The 25077-nt window shown below is 45.7% G+C and overlaps 2 protein-coding genes across 4 annotated transcripts in view; one reads left to right on the top strand and one right to left on the bottom strand.

Annotated features, from left to right (window-relative positions):
• Positions 1-2300: 2300 nt before the first annotated feature.
• LOC147578642 (uncharacterized) lies at positions 2301-3904 on the bottom strand. 2 transcript variants are annotated; one of them, XM_086719450.1, is made up of 2 exons: positions 3271-3630; positions 2301-3023 (listed from the first exon to the last, which is right to left on the bottom strand). In XM_086719450.1, exons 1-2 carry the CDS (start codon positions 3628-3630, stop codon positions 2727-2729), a joined length of 657 nt encoding a protein of 218 aa, XP_086575576.1. In that variant the 3' UTR covers positions 2301-2726. The 2 variants fall into 2 exon arrangements, 1 of the variants encoding a protein (XP_086575576.1); XR_015255475.1 differs by lacking the exon at positions 3271-3630 and adding an exon at positions 3665-3904 and having other exon boundaries at positions 2866-3023.
• Positions 3905-4276: 372 nt separating this feature from the next.
• Positions 4277-25077, top strand: part of KLF7 (KLF transcription factor 7) — an 87213-nt gene continuing 66412 nt past the window's right edge. For both annotated transcript variants that reach the window (XM_025932086.2, XM_086719449.1), the window contains exon 1: positions 4277-4410. In XM_025932086.2, coding sequence (XP_025787871.1) covers positions 4309-4410 — 102 coding nt within the window. In that variant the 5' untranslated portion in view covers positions 4277-4308. The remainder of the gene's footprint in view (positions 4411-25077) is intronic.

Below are 25077 nucleotides of genomic sequence, written 5' to 3'. Positions count from 1 at the left end.
TTTATTTTTGGGACAGAGAGAGACAGAGCATGAACGGAGGAGGGGCAGAGAGAGAGGGAGACACAGAATCGGAAACAGGCTCCAGGCTCCGAGCCATCAGCCCAGAGCCTGACGCGGGGCTCGAACTCACGGACCGCGAGATCGTGACCTGGCTGAAGCCGGACGCTTAACCGACTGCGCCACCCAGGCGCCCCCAAAGGGTGATATTATTCACAGTAGTATCAGTGTCTCCTAAGGCAACGTGTGTAGAGGTCACAGACTCTGGAGTCATCTTGGAATCAGAACTATATTTGAATTGGTTTGTACCACCTAACAGACATATGGTAATAGGCAAATTATGTACCCTCTGAATTTGCATACCTTCATCTGTGAAAATGGAGCAGGGACAGCTCCCTCACAAGATCGTGGTGAAGATCGGATGAGAACATGTCTAAAATGCCTGATCCAGAGAGGGCATTCAATATATGGTGCTTAGAGTGGTGATGTTTATTTTTGGTTTGTTTGACCGCCAAAGTTCCCTTGTGATCTTTTTTTTTTTTTTTTTCAACGTTTATTTATTTTTGGGACAGAGAGAAACAGAGCATGAACGGGGGAGGGGCAGAGAGAGAGGGAGACACAGAATCGGAAACAGGCTCCAGGCCCTGAGCCATCAGCCCAGAGCCCGACGCGGGGCTCGAACTCACGGACCGCGAGATCGTGACCTGGCTGAAGTCGGACGCTTAACCGACTGCGCCACCCAGGCGCCCCCCTTGTTATCTTAATTTGTTGATTATTCTGTACATTCAGATTCTTTGTATGCGTTTTGCAATGTGAAACTAGGGTCTCTAGGCTATAAAAAGTAGCTTTTTGAAATGTGACTTTAGGAGTGCCTTGTGGCACAAATCTCTTAGAATGAATTCTAAAATGTTCCATAAAGCTTTGAAGAGAGTCATAATGAGGTCTTTCAGATTGACACTGTGAGATTTTGGTTGAGTTCTGTAAGTTGGACGGTTGATATTTACAAGGAGAAAAACCTCAAAGGAAGCCCCCCTTCTCCACACTGAAGCATTTTTGTAAACAAATCTTGACTTAAAACAAGAAACTTAAGTCTTTCACTGCACACAGACCCCCAGGCAAAGCAAAGTCTTGAAAGTCAGATGCTCCTGGATTTGAACCTCTGCTCAGTTCCTTCTCAGTTGTGTGACCTTGACCAACTATTTCTAAGCCTGTGTATTTTCATCTATAAAGTTGGAGATACAAAAATACTTCCGTCAGGTTGTCGTGAGGATGAAATGAAGAACTGCATATAAAAATCGTTTGTGTGCCCATACAGCCTGGCATACTGAAAGTGTTTAACTAGTTAACTATTATCTGTATAATCTTTGAACTCACAGGTTAACAAGAATGTCATATTTTGTTCAAAAATGGCAAGAGGGTAATGCACAAAACAGAAATGAAGTTCACTTGAGTTCAGACATCAAATTACATGCTTTGGCCTTGCCTTGCCTTTGGCTTCTTGAGTTTCCCTGGGTCTAAGTTCTTTTCCTTCCCCTATTTACTGGAGAACTTGTTTTCTGCCTCAGGGCTTTTCAATGGTCTCTTCCCCATCCCCCCACACAATAGGAACATTACATTCGTAATACTTATTACAAATTGGCAAGGGGCTTATACCGCTCCTCTTAGTCTCTAAGACTTTGGTATGTCCCTTCCCACCACCCCTCCATGGGTCTCATTAGTTCAGATATCTTATTTGGTCTACTTAGCCAAAGCCAGGAGATAATGACGGTTAACATTTAGCGTCTACCTAATAGCACCAGATACTATGCTAGGTGAGTTGCAAACCTTACTTTGATTCTTCCCAACATCCAGGCGAGGCAGATACCATTATTTCTATTTCTGAGATGGGTAATCAGAGGGTCTGAGCTAGGAAGCTCAGTCACAGGGCCAGTAAGCAGCAGCACCAGTGACCATAAGGATCAAGTTAACGCATTAACTGGGATGTGATGGCTCTAAGTGGTTTTCTACTTCTGGGAAAGGCCCATCTGGCCTTTCAAAGAGAGGCCTTCATGAGAAGTATGCCCTGTGCTAACACATATGTGTGCTATCATGATATCATCTTATTCATGTAGCCGCTTAACCTTTCTGTACCATCATTCCCCTAGCACTACTAATGTGTATATACCTCATACTAAATGCACTAAGATCCTTGCACGTCTTATATACACTCCAGTAACTCTGCCAATTATTCTCCTACAACGGATGCTGTAGGTCTAACCAACAGAACTCCAGACATCACAAAGCGAATAAATTAGACTTTCCTCAAGCCCAGTAATTTGTTTCATTTCCCCTGGCAAGAACTAAATTTCAAATTATGCTCGTTCTATAAAGCAGAATCTTACAAATATTATGATATGGAGGCCCACAGAGTCAGAAGGAGAGAAGGCGGAGAAGGGCGACTAAGGTGGATGGGTTTCTTTTCTTAGGAGTAAAATTAAGTTTCTCATCTGAAGAAGTACCGAATTCTGCAGTCGTTCCAAAGGTGTAGGCTTGGCTCATGGTACATTTCAGGGAAACGTGAATCACACTGACCACGGAAGGTCAAGCAAACAACTGGTCGACCCTAGAAACGTGCGTGTGCAGGGTTTGCATCTAAGAGAGGAGTATCTCTGGATATTTCTACGTGCCAGTTCCAGAGCCGGATCCGGTTCCGACTCTTCACCACCGCAGCTCGCTAGACACCTCTCTCCCTAAGCCACATGGGGAGACACGGAAGCTGCCTGCGCCCCGCGTCGGTCCGGGCGCCTTCCATTCTGACTCCCACTCCCGCGAAATGTCCCCTTTCGATCAACGCTAACTGGGCGTCGGCCTCCCGACGCGGACCCCGCGTGGGGTCCCAGCGAGGGGAGGACGGCTGGCGGCGCGCACCGGGGCGGGGACTGAGTGCGGGGGGCGGGCGCCGGTCGTTGTCTCCGCGCCGCTCCCCTTTGTTCGGTTCCATTGTGTGCCACTTCCTCCTCGGGCGCCTCTTCCTGCGCCCTGGCAGCCTGTGGGCAATTTGTGAAAGGGCTTTGGGGACCTTTTTCTTTCTTTCTCGGCTTATTTTTTAGTGAGTCCCCCCCCCCCCCCCCCCTTGCACGCCTCTCCCTCGCGGCTCTCCGCCCCCGGGTCGCGGAGCCGGGCGGAGTGGGAAGTGTCACTGCCTCCTCCCCCACCCCCCGACGGCAGCTCCGCCAGGCTCCCGCCCCGCTCCTCCTCCAGGAGGCATCCTAAGCCCGCATTCTGGACTTTCACCTCCTGACCGGCCGCGTCACCGCCAGGAAGGCGACACGCGACCCCGCCCCTCCGAGGGGCGCAGGCTCCCGGCGCCCGGGGCTCCGCCAGGCACCGAAGCGAAGGTCGGAGGCCGGCGCGCGGCCCAAGCCCGGCCGCCTCGGCGTCCCGGGAGCCGGCGCGAGTGTCGCCGCGGCCCTCCCCGTCCCTCGCGCTCGCGCTCCCCGGCCGCCGCGCGGCCGCCTCAGCCCCCTTATATAGCCCTCTAAAAATAGCTCGCCTCGCACCGCCTTGTAAGGCAGCAGGGAGATCCGCAGCCCGCCAATCCGCGCTCGCCGCCAGAGCCGAGCCCCGCCCCGGACCCCGCTCCGCGCTCCCCATTGGTCCTCAGTGACTTCATGAGCCCCCTGTTTACCTTACATGGTCACACGCGGCCTAATGGACGCCCTCCTCCGAGATCCCACGGCTGCGCGGAGAGCCAGGCGGAGGGGGGGAGTTTGGGGAGGGGGAAGAGCAGGAGGAGGAGAAAAGGAGGGGGGAGAGACTACAAACTAGCAAGGATGGGGTGGGGGGTGGGGAGGGAAGGGACGGGGGGGGGGGGGGGGGGAGAGAAGCGATCGCGAGAAAAAAAAAATGCAACCTCCCAAAATAAAGAGCAAAGATTGCATTAGGAGCGAACAGCGCTGCAGAAATAGATGGCAGCTTCGTGTCAGTGAGTTTGCATCCCCCTTCCTGATCCACGAGCTGGAGTGATTAGAGCCCTGGAAGGGAATTGTTACTCCCGTGGAGAAGTCCCCTTTTCCTGGCAGCGGTCTGCACTTGTACACGCTGGATGCCTCTCTCCATCCACCCCACTCACTCTCTCCTCTCTCACCTCCTCTCTTCCTCTCTCCTGCATTGATTTTTTTTTTTCCTTTTTAGTTGACCGAAACAAAACAAAACAAAAGGGCCACTGGATGTCTGCCTTCTTGGGGGGTGAGCCAGACAGACTGACAAACAAACAGACCCAACTGTGTTCGGGGGAGGGTTTCTCCTCCCGTTTTGCCCGGCAGCAGCAGCATGGACGTGTTGGCTAGTTATAGTATATTCCAGGAGCTACAACTTGTCCACGACACCGGCTACTTCTCAGCTTTGCCATCCCTGGAGGAGACCTGGCAGCAGGTGAACGATTTAAATTACTTGTGTAAATCGTGTGGTGGCGGCGGAGGCGCAGGGGCTGCGTTGGTGTGGGCTCGGGGTTGAATTTTTTGTTTGTTTGTTTTATTCCCCCCACCCTTTTTTGGCTGTTTGTTGGTTAAAATGTTTTCGGAAACAGTCATCTGCGCTTACCTCTCCACCCACCCTCTAACCCCTTAGCGTGCTGAGCTGTGCAGCCGGTCTGAGCTGCCTGCGTTTCAGTCACCAACACACATCCTTGCGCACACGTTGTCGGGCTCACTGTCCCCAGCACAGACCTGCGTAACTTCTGGGGTTCGGAGGAACCGGGTGGAAAGGTGGTTTGGGGCTCGATGAGCCATTAATGCCAGGATACCGCGTCCCTACATGCTCGAGCTCTACCTGCTTGGTACCTTAAATCGGGTTCAGTTCTTTCAACTGGTGCTGACGACCGTCAGATGGGGGTCAGGAGGTAGGAGCATAGCGGAGTGTTTTCCCAGTAATTAGCCAGTGTCGAGACAAGAGAGAAACTTGATTTTGAGATTGAGGAGGTGGGCAGAGGGGAGAGGAGCCCAGTGACAAAAGATATTCCAGGATATCTAGGAGGAGCACGGGAAGATGTATCTACCTAATGCTGACCATGCATTGTAGGTTTCCCCAGTGCGATGCCTCTGTATGTGTCCCTGTTTCTCTTTTTTTGTTTGGGGTCCCTCCCTAGTTAGACAGCACAACCTCTGACAAAGGGTGGTATGTGCTTCCGTGCCTCTGACTTTGTCTTAGAGGACTAGTTAAGAAACTCCTATGATGCTGAAGGGCACCGATGCCAAGTTGGCTAGGCGTCCCACTGAGGGCAAAGTGGGTCTGGTGACAAGTTCACCGGGCTTTGTGAAGTGGAATAAAGAAAGTGCTGGTCAGTGGAAAGTGCTAGATCTGCTGCGGAAACAGTGGTTTTCTCAGCATGGATTAGGAGCTGCTGAAGGGACACTCTGCAGGAAAGATGGTGGGTGGGGGGCGGGGGGTTGGGGTATCCTTTACAAATACTACACTGTGCCCCATGGAACGTCCAAGAACACAGGCTGGGTTTGCACATCGGACTTGTGAACTCGCACAGTCCGTCCTGGAGAAACCAGCCTGCCCTTGGGGAAGACCGAGAGAGGCTCGGTGTGTGGCTGCTCATGTAACTTCGCTCCATGACAGCAGCTTGTTAAGGCTAATGAACGGCTGAATTTCTCCTGCCAGGATCCAAAGCGGGATTTGCCAGCTCGAGGCTGGGAAGTAACAGTTGCCGCTTTCGCGGGTGAGGTTTGGCTTTTGGTGTAGGGTGAAGAGGGGCAAAGCCGATCCTCTGACTGTACCTTTGTTACTAGTTACTGTTCTCCCCTGGTTAGAGGCTGTGAGTTCTCCTCCAGGTACCGGCCCCTGTGTCCACATGTATGTTGCTGCCCAGGGATGCTGGCAGATACACTCGACTTTGTCTCTCAGTGCGCACATAGTTCATACGTTTTTTAGCGCAAGGCATTTCTTCAGTGCATCCTTCCTCCGCCCCCCCCCCTCCTTAATGAGACTGTCTCATGAAGGGTCTCGATAGATCTTTTCCTCCTTTTATTTCACATGCTAATTAAGCCAAAATGTGGCCAGAATTTCATTTTCCGAAATAGCCTCCATTTCACATTGTCAGCCCACTGGTGTCAAACCGGTTGCGTATTAACGACTGTCTAGACAGGTTAGGGTAGGGAATCTGTTGATTTAGTCAGCCTGCCCAAGGCAGCCCTTGTTTGTGACTAACTGTTAAGCAGTGTTGGAGGGAAGAAAGTTGGCTTTATTTGTTACGGCGTTCCCTCCTGATGAATCACACAACTTTGTTTTGGTTCAAGTTTTCACAGTAGTAAAGCCTGCTTCGGGGGAAGGCCACTCCAGAGGAAACCTGCTTTTCTAGATCTGGTTTAGAGCGTCCAGGAGAAAGTCTGGATATGTAAAGAAGCATCACTGGTTTGATAATTCGGGGATGTGTTAGATCTATTGTTTCCTCAGAAGCCTTCTCTGCTTTTCCTTCCCCCTCCTCTCTCTACCCGTCTCCACTCACCTCCTTCAAGGAACCTCTAGCTTAGCTTCTACCGCAGGCCAAGGAATATCACCCCCCCCCCCCCGCCCCCACACACACACCTCCCTCCTTACTTCTTGCCTTAACCCTCTCCAACTGGCAACTACTCTTACCTTAAGACCCTTTGCCAAGCTGTTTGAGAAGCATGCTCCTAGTCTATGCCGAAACATAACTTGTGGGGAAGCACTACTAAATAAGATATCACTCCAAGGACCTTTCTGCCCTGCTCTCTATAGTCACAACTGCTCTCTTTAAAGGTGACTATGACTCTTAAGTTCATGCTGATGACAAAACCTCCAACCTCCATCTCTTCCTTCCTCCCTCTCCTTGGCCCTCCCCTCCCCCACCCTTTGCTGCTTCTGTGTATAAGGAGAGGGGGATGGTTATATGCAACTGCTGGGGCCAAATCAACCATCAGATGGTGAAATTTTGAGACTCCTTTGCTCAAAATGGCTTAAGAAGGTTGTTGCAAAGAACCCCAGGCAGGAGGAAGTTTCCTGATGCTCTGGGGTAATCAGATTTTGGAGGTCAAATGGGGAGCAATTATTAGATGTTCTCTGCAAGTGAACAGTGTACCTGGCCTTGAGATGAACGAAATACAGAGATTCTAATAATCTGATTTGGTTTGTAGAGAAAGAGTGGCTTGGATGATAAACCCAAGAACATCTGTGCCTTTGAAAATTAAAGATGGACTATTTGGGGATGTTATTTTAAACTGGGGTCTGGGATCATCGTCCTGCTTAACCGTCAGTGAGCTTGGGATGGTCCTGCTGTCACAGGGGTCGTCATTTTGACATTGGGCTTTCAGGCAGTGATGTCTATAGCAACATACAGCTCCAACTCTGAAAATCATTGCCGGTGTAATTTTAAAATCCAGATGGACATCCTACATTAACAGCTCTCCATTCCCCGGCTCTGACTGCATACTTAAGCACTTGGCCCAAGTAACATCATCTCTGCCTGTCATATAACTGTAAATTACACTGTGCTTCTGTGGTCTATTATTTTATGGAATTCAGCTGACGCACAACTCTTAAGGCTACTAGCCTTAAGTTCTTTGGAAACTTGCAGGAAATTTTCCAAGAGCTGTCTGAGCAAAAGTAGGAAAAAGTCAAAGGTAGGACAGAAGCTGGAGTAGCGTATAGGGTACCACTTGCTGATGGATAAAGGGAAACACATTCATGAGTTTTGTTGCCAATAGAAATCATGATTTTTCTGGACCCGCTGTTGCCTTGGAAAATAAAAAGGATTTGATATGATACACTTGGTTATTTTTCTCCGAGAAGCTACAAAGACTTTTAGAATCTGGATATATTTTCCATACCTCGCCTGCTCTTTCAGGAGTGCGGGTCAAGTAATGAAGTTCTAAGTTGTTATTTGCACTTAGCTTTGCTTCATGTCATTGAGGAGCATGGTATGTTTGCTTGAAAACTCTTATGGAATTATGCTTGTCATTAATGCTGATTCATAATTGGCAGATGGGGTCAGTTTCAGGCCTCCTTTTTGCTCAGAGAAAATTTTCCACTGCTACTGGAAACAAATAAATAAATCATAGAACATTCCTCCCTCCTCCCCCCATTCCCCCATTGTTTTAAACTAATGGCACTTTAGTAAGAACTAAAGTGTCCCCATAACACTGCAATTTCATCTTGGTTTCAGGCACCCTGTAACGCTTGTTACAAGGGCTTTTGATACGAGGCATCTCTAGGGGACAGCCTACAAAAATGGTTGCCTTCCAAGAACAGCCTCATGATACCAGGGATGGGATTTGTTCTCTGAGCTACATTGCTGCTTCCTCTTTTTGGTGCCCTGGCCTGTGCACTGCCGTCTACAGGCCTGAGCGGCCAGGTGCTGTCTCAGCCGGAAAGACAAAGCAAACTGTAGGGTCCCTGCATCTGTAGGTTTGCCTCTGTCCCCAATTTGCAGAAAACCTTGTCATGAATTAGAATTTCTTGGCAACAGCACCACCCAGGGAAATTTGTAGACACAAAGGAGCCTAGCTAACCACACTGAAAGGATAAACTAGCTGGCTTTTTTGCCTTTTTGTATGTTATGTGGGTGCTCTTTAGTTACCATCAATCTATTTTTTTTTTTAATTTGAAATAATGACTTGGGAGATAAAAAAAAAAAAAAAAAAAAGGAAAAGAAAACTGTCCTGTAATTCAGATGGTCTTCATAAGGATGCAGTCACTAAGTAAATGTAGCTTTACAAATGAAAGCACATGTGTATGCAATCAATCACACACTTAGCCTTTCTTTAATAGATTCTTTCCACGTTCTTTTTAATGGAGACATCTTTGTGTCGATTTAGGGGTCACGAACACGATCATTCCATCTACCTGTTTGTAGTTTAGTATGTTAAAGGGAGTGGATGCTACACTGCAGATATTCTCATTACATCTGTCTTCCGTGGGGGGATAAAGGAAACGGTGACTTCTTTGTTCTCCATGCAACTCCCACCACCCCCCCTACCCTGAGGAGAATGTGATGTTGGGGTCCAATCCATTTAAAGGGCAGAGCAGAAGATGCACTGTGACAGCCTCACCCTGAAATGATTTATGTGTGGGTATGTCAGAGACCTTCAGTGTTCAGATGTGGGTTCTTCCTCTCTTCCAGCCCATTTTAAATATAAATGCCAGTGGGGGCTCTTTGCCTCTCCACTTAAATGGGACTAGTTTAGAGAGGGTCCTAATGGGGCTTTTAGTAGCCACTCTTATAAATCTTCAGATTCTTCTCCCTTCAGAGAATTCCTGTATTTTAACTTTTTGAGTCCAAGAAGGCATTGCAGTCTTCTTTAATCACTCTGTGCCCATGGGGCAAAGGAAAATACAGTTTACTCTGGCCAGCCCCAACTGGCTCGTGTTGATCGAATGGCTGACGCCCCCTATCTCTGCAGTTTGTAGTAGTGGGCAAGGAGTTCTTTATCTCCTATGCTGGACCCTGTGACTGGTGAACGCAGACTACTCTGTGATTCTGTTCACTCAGTACGTCAGTTAGCATGTATGTTGGAATTAGGATTTGCTGAAAGTTTAGGACAGCTCCCCGATTTAACCTGAGTGGTGCCAGGAGAGTGAGGGGTGGAGATTTGGTCTCTGCAAAGAAATCCCTTTGTTTTCCTGAATCATCTGAATGCTTACTTAGCATAAACAAGTAGAAACATTTTAACCCAAACTGCTGAATCTTAACAAGTACAGAGATTAGGAAGCTCTACAACTACTAATAGCTTAAAATCCGTGGAACGATTTGCAGTACCTAATCATGAGCATTGCATGTAACGTGGGCAACTTAAGAAACACCCCTCTACCCTGTTACATCGTGTGCTCGCCCTAGAGCATCCACCTGAGAAACTGTCCTTTCCCAATTTAGTGTAAGAGTTCCCCAAATAAATGAAGCATTGCCTTTACCAGGATATGCTTTCACTTAAACACGGTCATGATCGTGTTCCTTCCCCTTCCTTGCCTTTATCTGTTGCTGCTCATTTGGAGGGTTATTTCTACCATCTTGACTCCTTTTTGTTTTCCTCCCTTGGTATTTTGGTGTGCCGGAGAACTTGCTAAGCGTCCTGCTAAGGGTGTTGTGTCCATTTCTCCCTGCAATAGAGCAGCTTCTAGCTGTCCTCGCCATCACATGCGTCGTAACGTTGGTATCACAGCCAAGAGTCCGCAGCAGTCTTGGTTAGGGGTCCAGTATCAGCCTGCTTGAGGTGTGGGTGACTTCTGATTTCATGGCGATACCGTTCCTGATTGAGCTGGTGAATGCAGTCGGTCACACCTTGTGAGATTCTCTTTATTTATATTAAAATATGGAAAATATGTCACAGTAAAGACTTAGTCCTTTCTTAATGCTGGTTAGGTGCAAAGAGACTCTTGGGGTGATGCAGAGTTGACTTGGATATAAGCTTGTGAGTGAAGGTTACACTGCAGGTACTTTTTACTACATATCTGCCCTCTAAGCTGGACTCCCAGTAGGGGAAAGTCAACATGTTCAAAATTCAGTAGTACAGAATCAGAACATAACTGCCAGAAAAAGAAATTGTAAGTCTTGTGAGTTTTTGAGTACTGCCCTATGCCTATCTGTGTTTCCCCACTTTGCTACAACCTTGTTCATAACGTGTGCCTTAGATTTACTACTTCCTGTTGCTCTTTTAGCTAATGGCCTGTCGGGGCTGGTGGCCCTTGTAGGGCAGATGAGTATACAGTGTGAATACACATGTCCATAATGGCCAGGAAACAGCATCCATGTCTGTGTCATTCGGAAATGATTAGAGGTAATTAAAATAATTAATGTAGAGCCACATGCGATATCTATTTCTGAATTTGGGTTTATTGACATTCCCTGAGGGTCCATATTGAAAGTCAGGCCCCAGGCCTCGTACCAAACCTAGGAACATAGAATCTTGGAATTTCAAATCCTGAAAAGGGTCTTGGTTTCTTCAGTTCAAAGACTGTAGTGTTGGACCAAGTGGTTGTTAAAGCAGATGAGGCATTGAACCCTCCAAGGTCATACACCTGTGGTTAACAGCGCTGGTGGTTCCAGGGCTCAGGACCCTTTTGGATGCCCACATCAGTTTGCTTGCTTTTTGTTACACTGTCTGAATATAATTTGAGTCACTTCTCATTTTTTCTTCCTCTCTCTTTTCCTCTCTCCCCTTTAAGGGAACAAGAAAATGCCCTTTTTACTTAGAACAGGACTAGTACATGGAATTTTGGAATTATCTGGGGCCTAAACCAAGCTCTTGGTTTTCTTGGCTAAGGCTTATGTGTATGATTTAATCCCTTTTCCACTTTTAATAATGTGTGCTAACCTGGAAAATGTACACTGTCCTGAAGAAAACGAACAAAAGCCCCCAATTATATGTGTAGGTTTGTTTACAAAAGGACTGTCACTTAAATGATAACACGTAGAGTGGGAGTAAGGAGGGTGTAGGATGTAGGCAGTAGGGGGGTTGGATGGACCATAGAACTGGAGTTTTATGTCAAAAGCATCGAATGTTCAATGGCTTTGTCGCTGACACCAGGCCAACAAAGGGACTGAACAAAACTGTAACAGCAATCATGTGCCAATTCAGGAAAAAAAAATATGAAGTGTTTCTAAGTTTCTAGAGCAGGTTGGATGGGCAGTGAGGTTGTAATGTTCTACAAATTTAAACAACAACAACAGCAAAATACTCCATATTGGGATAAGCAGTTGGGAAGAAAGTCAACTTCTGTAACCTTTCAGAATGTCCTTTTGGGGCTGGTGGATGAAGCAGGCTTGATTCCACATGGCCATCCTGAGCAAAGGAAATGAAGGGTGCTCTTTGCCCCTGTGCCTGATGATTTTTTCCCTTCTCAACCCAATCTTGGGATACTCTCTGTGGGAACGCATCTCACTGATGTTAGAAGTCGCAGTTTCCTCTCTAAAGGGGACTTCTTTATTTCCTCAAAGCTGTGACCTCCATCTCCAACTCCAGATATGTTCTTGAATTTCAGGCCCCACTTTTGGATTGAAAACATGGGACTGACAATAAAGCCCTTAGGGGTTGTCCCAGGATCATCCCAGTTGAATGTGTTCCAAAGCTTGAACTCAGCAACTTCTTTTCCCCTCTTCTTGGCTGCCCAGTTTCTTTTTTGAGATGACCTTCTTTTTTGTGGTCTAGGTTTGAAAGCTCTAGTCATCTTTGGCTCCTCTCTTCCCTTGAATCCAATCAGGTGGAAAATCCCACTGATTTGGCCCCTGACATACTACACCGTGCTCTTCAACTTCCTGCTCCCTCTGCCATTGCCCCAGAGCAGCCCCTTGCACTTCCCCTGGACTGACTTTCTACCTCCATCACCATGTTTTCAAGCTGTCGATGGCTTTTTCTCTCTTGCACATAGGATGAGGCCAAACTTTAAGGACTTAGGATATTCTAAGATGTTCCAGTTCCCGGCCTGGGTAATAGTCACATTTCCCCCTCTTGAGTGCAGTAAATGCCATCCAAACTGGATGACTGTGCCTTTCCTGCTTCTGTCTTTATTTCTGTCATTTCCTTTAGCCTTTTCCTTCTTCCTCCCTCTTCCCTTCTGATTCTGTTTGTCCAAATTCTACCCATCCTTTAAGTTTCAGATGGTTGCCACATCTTCCAGGACACTCCTTTCCCTTCCCTTGGCCGATAGTAATTGCTACTATTTGTACGCTCTTGTGTAGAGCTTTTTCATTTTTCATGATGCTTTTTAGTTTTGTCTTATAGTACAATTTTCCTTTCTTTTTCTTTTCTTTTTTCCCGCTGACTTAGTTTTCCAATGAGGTGGTATATTTTAGAGCAGAGTTGATGCCTTGATTATAATTTTGATAGTAAACTTTTTTTAAGGTTTATTTATTTATTTTGAGAGAGAGAGAAAGAGAGGGAGAGAGAGAGAGAGAGAGAGAGAGAGAGAGAGAATCCCAAGCAGGCTCCCCACTGTCAGGGCAGAGCCCGATGTGGAGCTCGAACTCATGAAAAAGGAGATCGTGACCTGAGCCAAAACCAAAAGTCAGATGCTTAACTGACTGAGTCACCCAGGTGCACTGCTAATAAACTTTTAATATGTAACCCTTCAGGTTCATAGAGAGCTTTGCACACAGTAGGCATTCAATACATATGCAGCGATTATGATATGACAGGAGTTAACATTTGACTATGTCTGCAGCAAATAGTTCTCAATCATGGGTACACCCCAGACGAATTAAGTCAGTATCCCTTTGAGCGGAAGCCAGGCATGGTTGTTTTTGTTGTTGTTGTTGCTGGTTTTTAAGCTTCCAGGTGATTCCAATAGGTAGCCAAGGCTTTGAGCCATTAAGCTTCAGAGAGTTAATATCAGGTGTATCAGAGTCGTCGGTGCCTGCTGCTTATATGGAAATACCTGATTTCTTGTGTAACTTGGAGTCCAAGTGTAACAGAGGTATAGAATAAAGCAGGACAGTGCCGGTGGATGCACTTCATCCAGCTCACTGGTTAATAGCGACTGCCCAAGCGTTGTTTCATCCTTCTTGTTTTGCTTTCCCTCACCTTAAAGTGTCAAGTGTGGTCCCATTTGGCTCACATTCCTGTGACCCTCTACAGGTTTACTTAACCTGGTCAAACTCCGTTTCTGGTACCTTTGTGGTGTTGGGCGTTCAACTGCCGCCATGCCGTACTTCAAATAATTCATTCGCGGCAGGCCCTTGACCATGATTTTCCACTTACCTCAGCCTGCTCTGTGGTTTCACAGGGATGGATGCATGCATGAACATCTGTTGGATGATGCCAGATAGACGTTAGGAAGCAGCTCCCCATATTTCTTACTGACCTCACTGTTTGGAAGTAGATTCTGTTTATAAAGGATTTCAAAGGGCCCATGTCTCTAGTAAGAGGAGCAAAAATAAACTGTGGAAAAATTGCCACGGAGGACATCCAGGCAAGGAGGCTGCCTCCTTGTCCGTGGAAGGCTTAGCTCTTGTGGTAATGACCGTGGCATGTGGTGATCTTCACAAAGAAGCCTTAGAAGTGCCTCCATTTCACACTGTGATGTTTGCAAAAATGTATGTACTGTAGCTACATCCTTTTATCTATAAACTGCCTTTGATGGGGGTACGGGTTGGGGAGAAAGAACATCATGAGAGGAGCTCAGAGCTTAGGGTTGAAGGATGCCTTTTGGAAAGCTCAACCCAGCTGTGAAAACGGCAATTAGCTGTGGAGCAGTTGCTGTGCAAGGGAGTGCCTGCCTGTTCCTGACCCCGCTCCATGGGCTCATCTTCCGGAGCTTGGGTAGCAGGAATGCAACGGAGTGCTCACGGTGCTGGCTCTTATTTTTGGAGAGGCGGCACATTTGTCAGCACGCAAAGGAGTGGAAATAGATTGCCCCCGTCCCATACCTTTTGAGCTTTTGATGTTTGTTCATATGGCCACCATAGATCCCGATAACAGAGCACAGTCCCTGCGTATGATGATAGAAGATGTCTTCTGGGAAGAGGCCCCGTGCGGAGCTGATTCTTCCGTAAGCCCCTGGGGATGCTGCTCCGTGTCAAATTGAGTCGTTGGGTTCACTTCTGTGTTCTTAAGATTGTTCAGCCCCCACCTGTGCATTTGCCTCTCTCACTCAGTGTTCAGTATGGACCAGGAGATAATTTCCTCTGTGATGGGGATTTTCTCACTGCTTTTGAGCGTCTAACAAACATCTGTATTAAGCTTTTGTTCAGAAGGTATCAGGGTGTTTTGCTCATGGTCTCTTGTCGTTAGCATGTTCCTCCTGTGGCCAAGGAGCGGGCAGATATTACAGAATTTCCCGTTCAGAGGTGGGAAAATGGAAGCAGAGGAAGATTGAGCAAGTTGTCTTCTTGTGGCTGCGAAGTAAATGAGTTGCAAGACCAGTGGTGGAACACGTTTTCCTCTTCCCTCTTTCCACTTGGTGACTCTTCCTATCGCCAAGTAAGCATTATAATAATATCTAATATATGTCTAACATCTTCATTCCTGTGGATGATCTCACTGGAGCACCTTATCTGCAGCATTTCATTTAGTCCTTCCAACCCTGTGAGATACAGATTCTGTGGATCTCCATTTTACGGAGGGAGACCTCGAGGTTGGAGGTATTAAGTGGCTTGGAAGCGATTGAGCCAGGATCCAAACTCAGGCAGTCTGCTCGACACTCTGAATTTTTAACATTTATGCAGACTCTTGATTAGATAGGAGACACCAGGACAGAAGCTAAAGACGATGGCCTGGCAACCAATGGACCTGTATGGATTTGAACCGTTCTCTGGTATGGCTTCTTTCTGGGGCTTGGTTTTGTCATCTCTAAGAGGACTGGATTGTGCTACATCTCCTTGAGGTCACAGTGTTTGGTGGTAGCCAAATTACATGGAGGTGTTGGAATAAGGCAGAGCTGAAACCTTGAGACAGCGTCTCTGAGCCTCATTCTGGCGTCTGTGGAATGGAGTTAATAATGCCCATGTAAGGGCAGGCACGTTGGCTCTCTGGCCCACGGTCTGGCATGTAGCATCCACTTAACAAATTCCCTTTCCTTCTCCATTTTCAACCATCGTCCCTCTCCCCAATTACAGTGCAAAGCGACACGATGCTCTTTTCTCTAAATGGTATCACCGGAATGGCTAGGGAAAGGTGAATGGTGGAAGGCAGGGCGAGAGTGAGGGCTGGGCATCGGGCATGGCATTCCTTCATCCATCCCACAGGGGACGCTCTTGTGAAGTCTCTTATACTTAGACCTGGGGCAGGACTGGCCTGACCGGGGGCCTACATGACGGGCTGGCCCGCTCATGCATGTGTCGAAGCCATTCCCCTTTCTTTCTCTCCAGTCTTACTTAGGACTTACTTCTCTTAAGTTTTTCCAGCATGTGGTTATGTTTTAAGAGCCAGAATTAGGCATATATAACATAATACAGTGCTGGTTACTACACCTGCCATTTCTGCCTTACCTGATGACTGAGCTTACAGCAGCTTATGAGAGTGAATCAGGTTTTATGAGATCTATAAATATCTCAGATAGGATTTTTATTTCATTTTCCTCCTTCAAATAAGACATAATGGAAGCACTCACATACACAAGGAATATTCTTTCTGTGATAAAGTGGGGCGTTTTTGAATTGGCCTCTGAAAAGCAATAATTTGATGTGGTTGTTCGTGTTGGGAGTTTTATGGGGGAGGGGGAAGAATCACGCACATGCTGCTATAAAACGCCAAGATTATTTCCTCATACTGAAGGTTTAGCCCAGCACCTATGGAGAGATTCATTTCAGGGATGCCAGCTCTGTGTGCAGACTGCCTTCCCTCCTTCTGTGGAGTGTGTACATTTGTGTTTTCTCAGATACGTAGAAGCCAGAGAAGGAAGGTCCCGTTGGTTGGCAGGAGGGGGGCTCCTTGAAAGAACATTTCCAGTTCTTTGTCTAGTCTGCTTCCGGCTGTCTCGAGAGAAAATGTTCTCATCCTTCTCCCCACTTCATAGATTTCCTGGGAAGACTTCATACGACTTACTATATCCATGAGATCTTTTTCCTGGCATTTCACTTTTAAAAAAGTTCTCAAGTGGATCGCCTGGGTGGCTCAGTTGGTTAAGCGTCTGACTCTTGATTTTGGTTCAAGTCATGATCTCATGGTTGTAAGGTTCAGCTCCACGTGGGGCTCTGTGCTGACAGCGTGGAGCCTGCTTTGGGATTCTCTCTCTCCCTCTCTCTGCCCCTCTCCTTTCTCTCTCTCTCTCTCTCTCTCTCTCTCTCACTCTCAAAATAAATGAACATTTTTAAAAGTCCCACACTTATCCAATCTTGTAAAAATATACATTAGCCAATACCAGGAATGGATAGGAATTTTCTTATATTGCTCTTTGAGACGTATTTCGAAGGAACCTTGAACATGTAACTTAGAAAAATATTTTTAAAAACAAGATGTAAGGATTCTAAGTACCCCACTTTTTCTGCCTGGAACATGGAAGTCAGAGCTCCATTTGCCGCTAATCCAGGTCCATTGTGACAAATCTAACTACAGATTTAACTACCTGAGTCTCTGGTTGCTTAGGTGTTGTTTCATACAGCCTCTCTCTGCATACATCCTCCCCCGCTTCTCAGTAGCTTTGTGTTTAACTGGATGGTAATTTGTTTTCATGTGAACTTAGTATATCCAAACCTAAGACATGCAGAAGATTTTTGCTTTAATATCATTTAGTTTTTTTCTATTTAACGTCATTTTAGTCTGCAACATAATCCTGCCATTTTGGCTCACATATACCCAGTGTTTTGCGCTTGTCATCAAATGTTGTGACCCCTCTGGTCCTTAGGTGTTAGTATGTTTCCTTGTGCATTACACCATGGGGTAGAGCTAGGGAAAGTTAGATTATCAGTGATACAAGCAGGAAGCTTCTAGGTTGAACTGGCTTGAAGAGGTGTTTTATTTGACCAGCACACCTATTTCAATTTTCTTTTTAGTTTGAATGCTTTTAGACAGATCAGGCACTCTTCAATTAACCTTGTACCGATTATTTCTACCTAGCTTCCTTCCTGATCTCTGACCTGGTGAGCATGCGTCTGGATTTGTGACCCTTAGACTGGCAGCTCTTGAAGGCACCTTCCCCTCCAAAATGCTATGACTGGGGGACAACCTTTTTTCCCCCGCTCCACCCAGTGTCAAACCGGTTGGCTTTCTGCTCTTGCCCAGAACCCATTTTCATTGCATCTTAGACTTCTTTGCCTTGTTGAGTGCCTTTGTTTAGGATTCTGTCTTATAAAGCAGCTTCCAAATTGCATCTGAATTTCTCCGAGTCATCCAGGTTCTGTTGTAGATCTTCAAAATCTGGGATGGAGAAGACCATCTGGTTTACCCCTCTCCCTGCCTGCACCGAGCAGTTGCTCCAGAGCATGTTCATTCCTTATTGGTATTTGCAACATTTTCCAATTTGGAAACGGAGCTTCCTGAGCGTGCAGCCTCCCCTTGGTCTAAGTGAGAGCAAAAGGGACAATCGGAACTAAACATATTTTTTGGTCAGACAGCCCTCCTTACCAAATGACTGCTATTTGTCAGGGTTTCTTTTGTCACTCCCAGAGACCCGATGGGTCAGTGGTGGGAAAAACTCCTTTTGTGGAAGAAAAACATATAGCCAGTTCTGAGGTTTCTTAGTCTGACATAGAGACATGTTGTACAGAATCCTATTGACTGCTTTAACGGCTGATTTTTTTTGTTGTTGTTGAGGTGGATTTTAGACGACTTGTTTCACTGAGGAAGTGATGCTTTTTGTGTGAAGAACCCCAGGGCATTATAATAAAGTACTTTCCTGAGAATCCAGTAATTTGCTTTCTTCCTACCCTTGGCACGCAAATACTGCCAGCAAGGCACTTGGCCTTCATTTTCTAATGCTTTCAGGATGCTGTTCTACATTAAAGGTATTTAAAAAAATATATTATGTTATAGTGGCTCCCTTAGATTAGTAAGGATATCACTTAGGTTGACCAGATGGTGATTTTCAGGGTCATTCTTTTCCTGTTTAAAAAAGCCATTCCTTTCAATTACTTGATGCTGGGGGTTTCTCCTCCTTTTCTCCAATCTCCAGTTCCTTTTCCTTTTTAAAAATTTCTGAGTGTTAAGTAAAGGTCGAGGGTCATTATCTTGTTCATATATATATTCATTACTTTTAACTTAATAACTATTTACCTTCCTGTGTGAATTAGCTACCATTAAAACATTTCTGAAAAAATATTTCTAGGAAGGAAGGAAAGAGAGAGAGGAAGAAGGAAGGAAGGAAGGAAGGAAGGAAGGAAGGGAGGAAAGAGAGAAAGAGAGAGAGAAAGAAAGAAGGAAAGAAAGAAAAATGTAGACGTTATGTGAACTTAAAATGTTCTGACACAGCTTTCCATGAAAGAGAAGCAGAATGCAGAAAAACCTTTGTCTTTCTACCCAAGATGTGTCTGCCTATTTCTCCTCCTGCTTTTGCCCCCATGATCTCCTTTTTATGCTCCTTATTCATAGAGACTAGGATTTTACAAATATTAGAATTTGAGGACCATGGGACACCTTATTGCAATTCCTCTCCCTCCTCCTCAATTTGCAGATAACCTGTCCGAGCCTTAGAGATCATTAGGTAAGTCCAAGCCAGTATTGGGCCTTCAAGAATTGTGAGTCCGTTTTCAATATTTTAAATGCATTCCCATGTTAACACAATGCATGGTGCAGCACAGCTGAAGACCATGCCTCTTAAAGGGCTGGCTGCACTTCTTGAGCTTCAAGAACACTGTTAAATAACAAGGAATCACCACGGAAGGTAATCTTTTCCCCTTTTCAGTTTTTTTTTTTTTTCCTTCCACTCCCATGACCAACTCAAGGAGAAAGACTCAGCTTTGTAGTCGTATGTTTTTAACAACAAAGGCTTGATAATCTTTCCTTTTTTTCCTCCTCCATCTTCTCTTTTCCTTTTCTTGCATTCTCACTTTCTCTTTCTCTCTTTCCTGCCCTCCCCTCCCTCCTCCATCTCCCTCCTTCTTCTCCTCCTTTTCTTCTCCTTCTCCTTCCCATCTCCTTCTCCTTCTTCTTCTTCTCACAAAAAAGAGACCAGATCTCAGACCCAGAACTATTGGCAGGCGAACACCTAGCTAAAAGTTACTATCATTTTGCTTCTCTTGTTTTTAATTTTATGGTTAGCTTTTATGGACGGACATTTACAGGACAAGTATTTAAAAATACATGTAGCCTTAATGCATGCATAATGCCTTAGTGAGGCAATGAAAAAAGAAAACGATAGGGAAATGGTTGTACAGATGGAACGCTGTTTTGGTAAAAATACAGAAAGGTAGAATGCAAATGGAGTTTGAGAAATCCTAGTGTGGTAGGAAAGTCAAGGGATTTGGAGTCAGAAAACCTGGAATTTTGTCCTGACTTTGTAAGTATAAACCAGGGCAAATTGCAAAGTTGCATTTTCCCATCTGCAATATGGGGATTATAATAATAGGATTGTTATAATCAAATGATACATGGATGTGAAAGTGACTTGTAAACTGTCACATGCCATACGGTGTTATTATTTTCTCTTCTTCGGCAGGGAAGGCTTTTGTTTCAAGCCTTGGACTAGCACTTCTTGTTCGCTTTCTTCCTCCTTAGGATTTCTGTTCAGTTTTCTGAGCAGGAATATAGTTGCTTCTTATTGGCTCAAATAGGGCTGTTATTTGTGCCTTACTCATGGCACTTTGAAAGAATTTTCCTACTGGCTGTCTAAAAGCAGGGACACAAAACTTTCTACTTTGTGTGTGTGTGTGTGTGTGTGTGTTGGCTTTTCACATAAATTTTGAAAAAGTAAACTTAGTTTATAGTCGATAGTATGTCAAAACTTCTGGATAAAGATGACACATTTGAGTTAATTTTTAAGATAAATTTTTAAAGATTAAAGTATTTTACCATTCACAAAACAGTTGTGTGCGTGTGTGTGTGTGTGTGCGTGCGTTTGTACCCAGAGATGAAGGAAGTTTGGGGTTTGTGTAGAAGTAAGAATTCTGGGGACAGTTTGCTTCTGAAAGTGGAAGACTGTGTGACTCATTAACAATGTACTGTCACATGTTGATAGATGATAAGAGGATGGGGACTTACCTGGGTAGGAAGTCCTAGACTTACCGTGACCTCTTAGCTTGACTTCCAGGGAAACCCAGCTTACATTACATAGGGATTGGAGTGACAGTATGCTCCTCATAGGAGGTAACTATAGATAAAAAGGGAGGTTGATCTCTACGACGTGAGGGCCACACCGACTCCACTAAGGATGCTCAGATCTCCATGCTACTTAAGACAGGTGCCATACTGATGAGGACTTAGGAGGCCAGTGTCAGGTCCAAAGGTCCAGTCGCAGACTGCCTCACCTGGAGCACTGGTGGAAATGGGAGCACACCTCCTCTGTCGATGAGGAGCCACCAGGGTTTTAGCCTCTCTCTCTTTCGGGCTTGAGTGGCTCTGTCTTTCTATATCCATTAGAAGCGGATGGAAGTTTGCACCTGGGATGGCCCTGGGGACCAGCCTGTGTGGTGGCTCGGCACGGGCCGCTCTTGCTCTGTCTGCTGGGTCCGATGGCAGATATGGTTCCTCCCTTGGTGTAGGTAGACTGGGATGGGGCCCCTGAGGCTCGCAGCTTCCAGTTTGCTGAAGCTCCAGACCTTCAACGTAAAGTGGAGACGAAGAGGGCCAGAATGTCAGCCTCTCAATCCACCTCTGTAGGGATTTGTCAGGACACCCCTTTGGCTCAACCTCCCGCATGAGAAATCTGATTCCGGGGTCAGGAATGTGGCAAAACACTTGACTATGCAGCTGGGTTTTTGCCATCAGTGTGATTTGCAGGGAAGTGGGGCCATAAAATGCTTGAGATCATGAATTGGACGGGCTCCCCATCTGGAGAACCATACCTTTCTCTACAAAATTAAATATTTATATACTTTTAGGGTTTAGTTTTGAGTTTTTTTTTTTAATTTTTTTTTAAATGTTTTTATTTATTTTTGAAGGAGAGAGAGACCGAGCGTGAGCAGGGGAGGAGCAGAGAGAGAGGGAGACATAGAATTTGAAGCAGGCTCCAGGCTCCGAGCTGTCAGCCTGGAGCCCGACGCGGGGCTCGAACTCACGGACCGTGAGATCATGACCTGAGCCGAAGTCGGACGCTTAGCCGACTGAGCCACCCAGGCGCCCCTTGAGTTTTTAAAAGAGGATAGAAATATGCTCAACTATTTAAAAAAAAAAAAAAAAAAAAACCCCACAACATGCTCCAGATCTAGTGGTAACATTTCTAAGTTCACGACAAATAGCTTTATTGGAAAACATTGTTTTGTTTTTTTAAAGAAAATCAAACCAGTCCTAAGACATTTAAAGAGCTGGCTCATCTGCAGGCCCGGCCAGCAGGCACCACGTGGGCAGCAGGGGCTAAGGGCTGGTGTTGGCCTTCAGCACATTCTGTTAGCAGAGAGCTTGGCCATTGTCGCTTCCTCCTCTGCCTCCCGCTTGAGGGTTCCTCCACAGTAACTTTCCCCATCAGGCACTGACTTAGTTTCCCTTTTAAAAACATTTTTTATTTTCGAAATAATTGTAGACTCAGCAATGAGTTGCAAATCTAACCGAGTCCCTTGCGCCCTCCACCCAGCTTCCCCCAAAGGAGATGTCTTATTATATAGCTATCAGATGGCTTAGTTCCTTCTGAGGCACTTGCTCGGAGTTAGTGGGGTAGGTGTGGCAGAAAGAAACACCTAGAAAAGGAGGGGCAAATGTGGTTGTGGGCAGGGATAGAGCAGTGAGCTAGAAGGAATCAGGTCTCCCAACCCCAGCCTCTTTGCAACGGGGTTCTCTTGGCTGTTAAAACGAAAAGCCAATTGTCTTCTGTGTAAATGAGAAAAAAGAGTAAATACAAATGTCTATTATATATGCTGATATGCCTACCATTTCAAATAGAAGGATACGTGTAAGTATTTGTCGACAATTTGGGGGAGAAGGAGGAGAGAATGATGGGGGGTGAGGAAAAGGAAATTTTTACTTTCTATACCCTTTCTGTTCCATTTAAATGTTTTTTACTTGGGGCACCTGGGTGGCTCAGTCGGTTGAGCGTCCGACTTCGGCTCAGGTCCTGATCTCAAAGGCCCATGAGTTTGAGCCCCGCCTCAGGCTGTGTTCTGACAGCTCAGAGCCTGGAGCCTGCTTCGGATTCTGTGTCTCCTTCTCTCTCTGCCCCTCCCCCGCTTACGCTTTGTCTCAGTCTGTTTCTCAAAAATAAATAAACGTTAAAAAAAAAAATTAAAAAAAAATAAATGTTTTTTACTTTCACATATGTTCATTGCTTTAATTTTTTTTAAAGAGCAATCCAGGTGATGGAATAATGGGCCACTTGTGTTTTCCTCATTGTATGTTTTTTTTAAGTCTTATATGTTAGTTTAAAAATTACCAAGCTTCTTGAGAGGATCAATAATTTAGACTGTTAATAGTGGTCTATAATTATAGCACGACTGCTGTTCTTTTAGTGCAGTCAGTAAATTAAGCCCACTTCTCCTGCCCTTAATGTATTTGAGAAAATAGAGTCAAGAATCAGCGAGACAGAGGTTGAGTATCAGGTTTATCATTGATAAAGCTGGAGTTAGATCCAGTTGGGAAGTACTGTTTCATTCTGGCTTCCCAGTGTTTACCTGTCCCCATCTCCTGCTAAGCTTCTGGGCTGGCCCATCCAGGTAAGTATCTGATCCACTAAAAAGCAGCTCACCAGGGATTCACCAGGCCAACCTGTCCCCAGGGTGCTTCCTTCATGGCAGGGGGTAGAGTCAAGCCCTCTAGGGAGGGGTCAGGGTAAAGAGAGATGATGTGAGCACTACACTGTTTTTCTTTCCTCTCCTCTCCTGTCCTCTCCTGTCCTCTCCTCTTCTCTCCCTTCCCCTCCCCTCCACTCCCTTCCCCTATCCACTTTTCCTTCTGTTATCACCAATTACTTTCTTTGCTGAGCAGGCATGAGTGAAGTAAGTAAAAGGAAGTTTGGAAGCTTTACTTTCAGGATCTTCTGGGAGGTATTTGTTTCTGGGGGAGGAGGGCCCTCAGGGAAACAAAGAACAAGGGAAAGGCTTCCCTCTACCCAGAATGAAGTCTGAGGAAGAAGGAATACCTTGCCTCCAGAGGAGGGGAGGGGGAGCCCAACAAAGCAAGTGGGAGGCCTCAGGGTGGCAGGAAAGAAGACAGGAGTCAGCAGTGATGGTTTTACATTGGTCTGTCTGACTTGGGGAAGGGGTCAAGGGTACACTATCCTTGGCCCTGGTACTTAAGGAACACTGGCCAGAGAGAGAATGTTCAGGGAGTAGGCAGGGAAGGGGAATGATGCAAGGTGTGTTTGGTTCTAGTGGATCTTGAATTCCCCAACCTCACCTACAAGTAAAAATGGAAAAAATTTGAGGACTTTGGACCAGCAGCCTTAATGTAAGAGTGGTAGAGGTGGAGAGAAGAGAACAGAAGAATCCCATGTCTCTATTAAACTCTCTGGCTGTGGGGACTGCTTTGTCCTTTACCTGTCCACTTGTCCACCTACTTCTTCTTGGCCACTTCAGAGCAGAACTCACTCCTAGTCTCTGAAGTCAACTGGCCCTTGCTCATCAGAGTATGTCATTCATTAACAAGGGATGAAGACATTAGGACAAGGGATGAAGACTGGTCCGTAATAAACCATTGAGATTATCGAAAGGGAAGTAGAGAGTGCTTAATTTTGTAGCTGTGCTTCATTTCTCTTCTGTGATTTGTTGGGGGAGGGTTCTCTTTCTTGAGTTTCTCAGTGGTGCCTTGTTTATGAATCGTTGTTAGTGGCTCATCTTATGAGAGGAAGTGGAGTCAAGAATGAACCGTGTCGCCACCTTGGTGACATCACTCTCCTGGTTCTCTCTTTCATTCATTCATTTAAGTCCTCCCTCTCTTTGTCCTTCCCTTCCTCCTTTCTTCCTTTTGTTGAGGGTTTTCAATATGCTAAGCACTGATTTAGGTGCTAAGGATGCAGTAGTGACCCAGGTGGGCATCGTCCCTGCTCTTATGGAGTTTAGAGTCTAGAAGTAGAACCCAAAGATAAATAAATACACACAGAAGTTTGCATCATGACCGAGATATAAGGAAAAGGACAGGGTGCCAAGACAGAATATTTCTTCAGTGACTTGCCCAGTCCCATCTGAAATAGTCAAGGAATTTTCCTGTTCATCTGACAGCTCTTTGGTATACTTCCCCAACATGTTCCCAGAACTTTTTCCTGAAAGTTTACAGTTACCACTCAAAAGGAATCTAAAATGGAACAGATACTCGGGGTTGACAAAACTTAGAGCCTTTAGATACTTTTATTTCATGTACGACTAGCCTCTTGGGTTTATAACTTCCCTGCTATGTTTGTGGCCGGAGTTTTAGTCTTGCTAAGCAAAGAAGTCATCACATCCCATATTCCGTAGATATTGCTGGCATTGAGTACATGTATTACTGTTTAAAGATTTTGGTTTTAACCTTAACTTATTTTCTAATAGATGCATAGTATTCCTTACATAGAAAAGAAAATGAGGGAAGTGAAGGAGAGGAAAAGTTAAAGGTCTTTCCGTATTACATAGCAAAGCAGAGCAGGTGAGAGATT

The sequence above is a fragment of the Puma concolor genome, chromosome C1, assembly GCF_028749965.1.
Source record: "Puma concolor isolate L17-30 chromosome C1, mPumCon1.1.hap2, whole genome shotgun sequence".
Lineage (NCBI taxonomy): Eukaryota > Metazoa > Chordata > Mammalia > Carnivora > Felidae > Puma > Puma concolor.
This window is presented reverse-complemented; position numbering and strand designations above follow the sequence as displayed.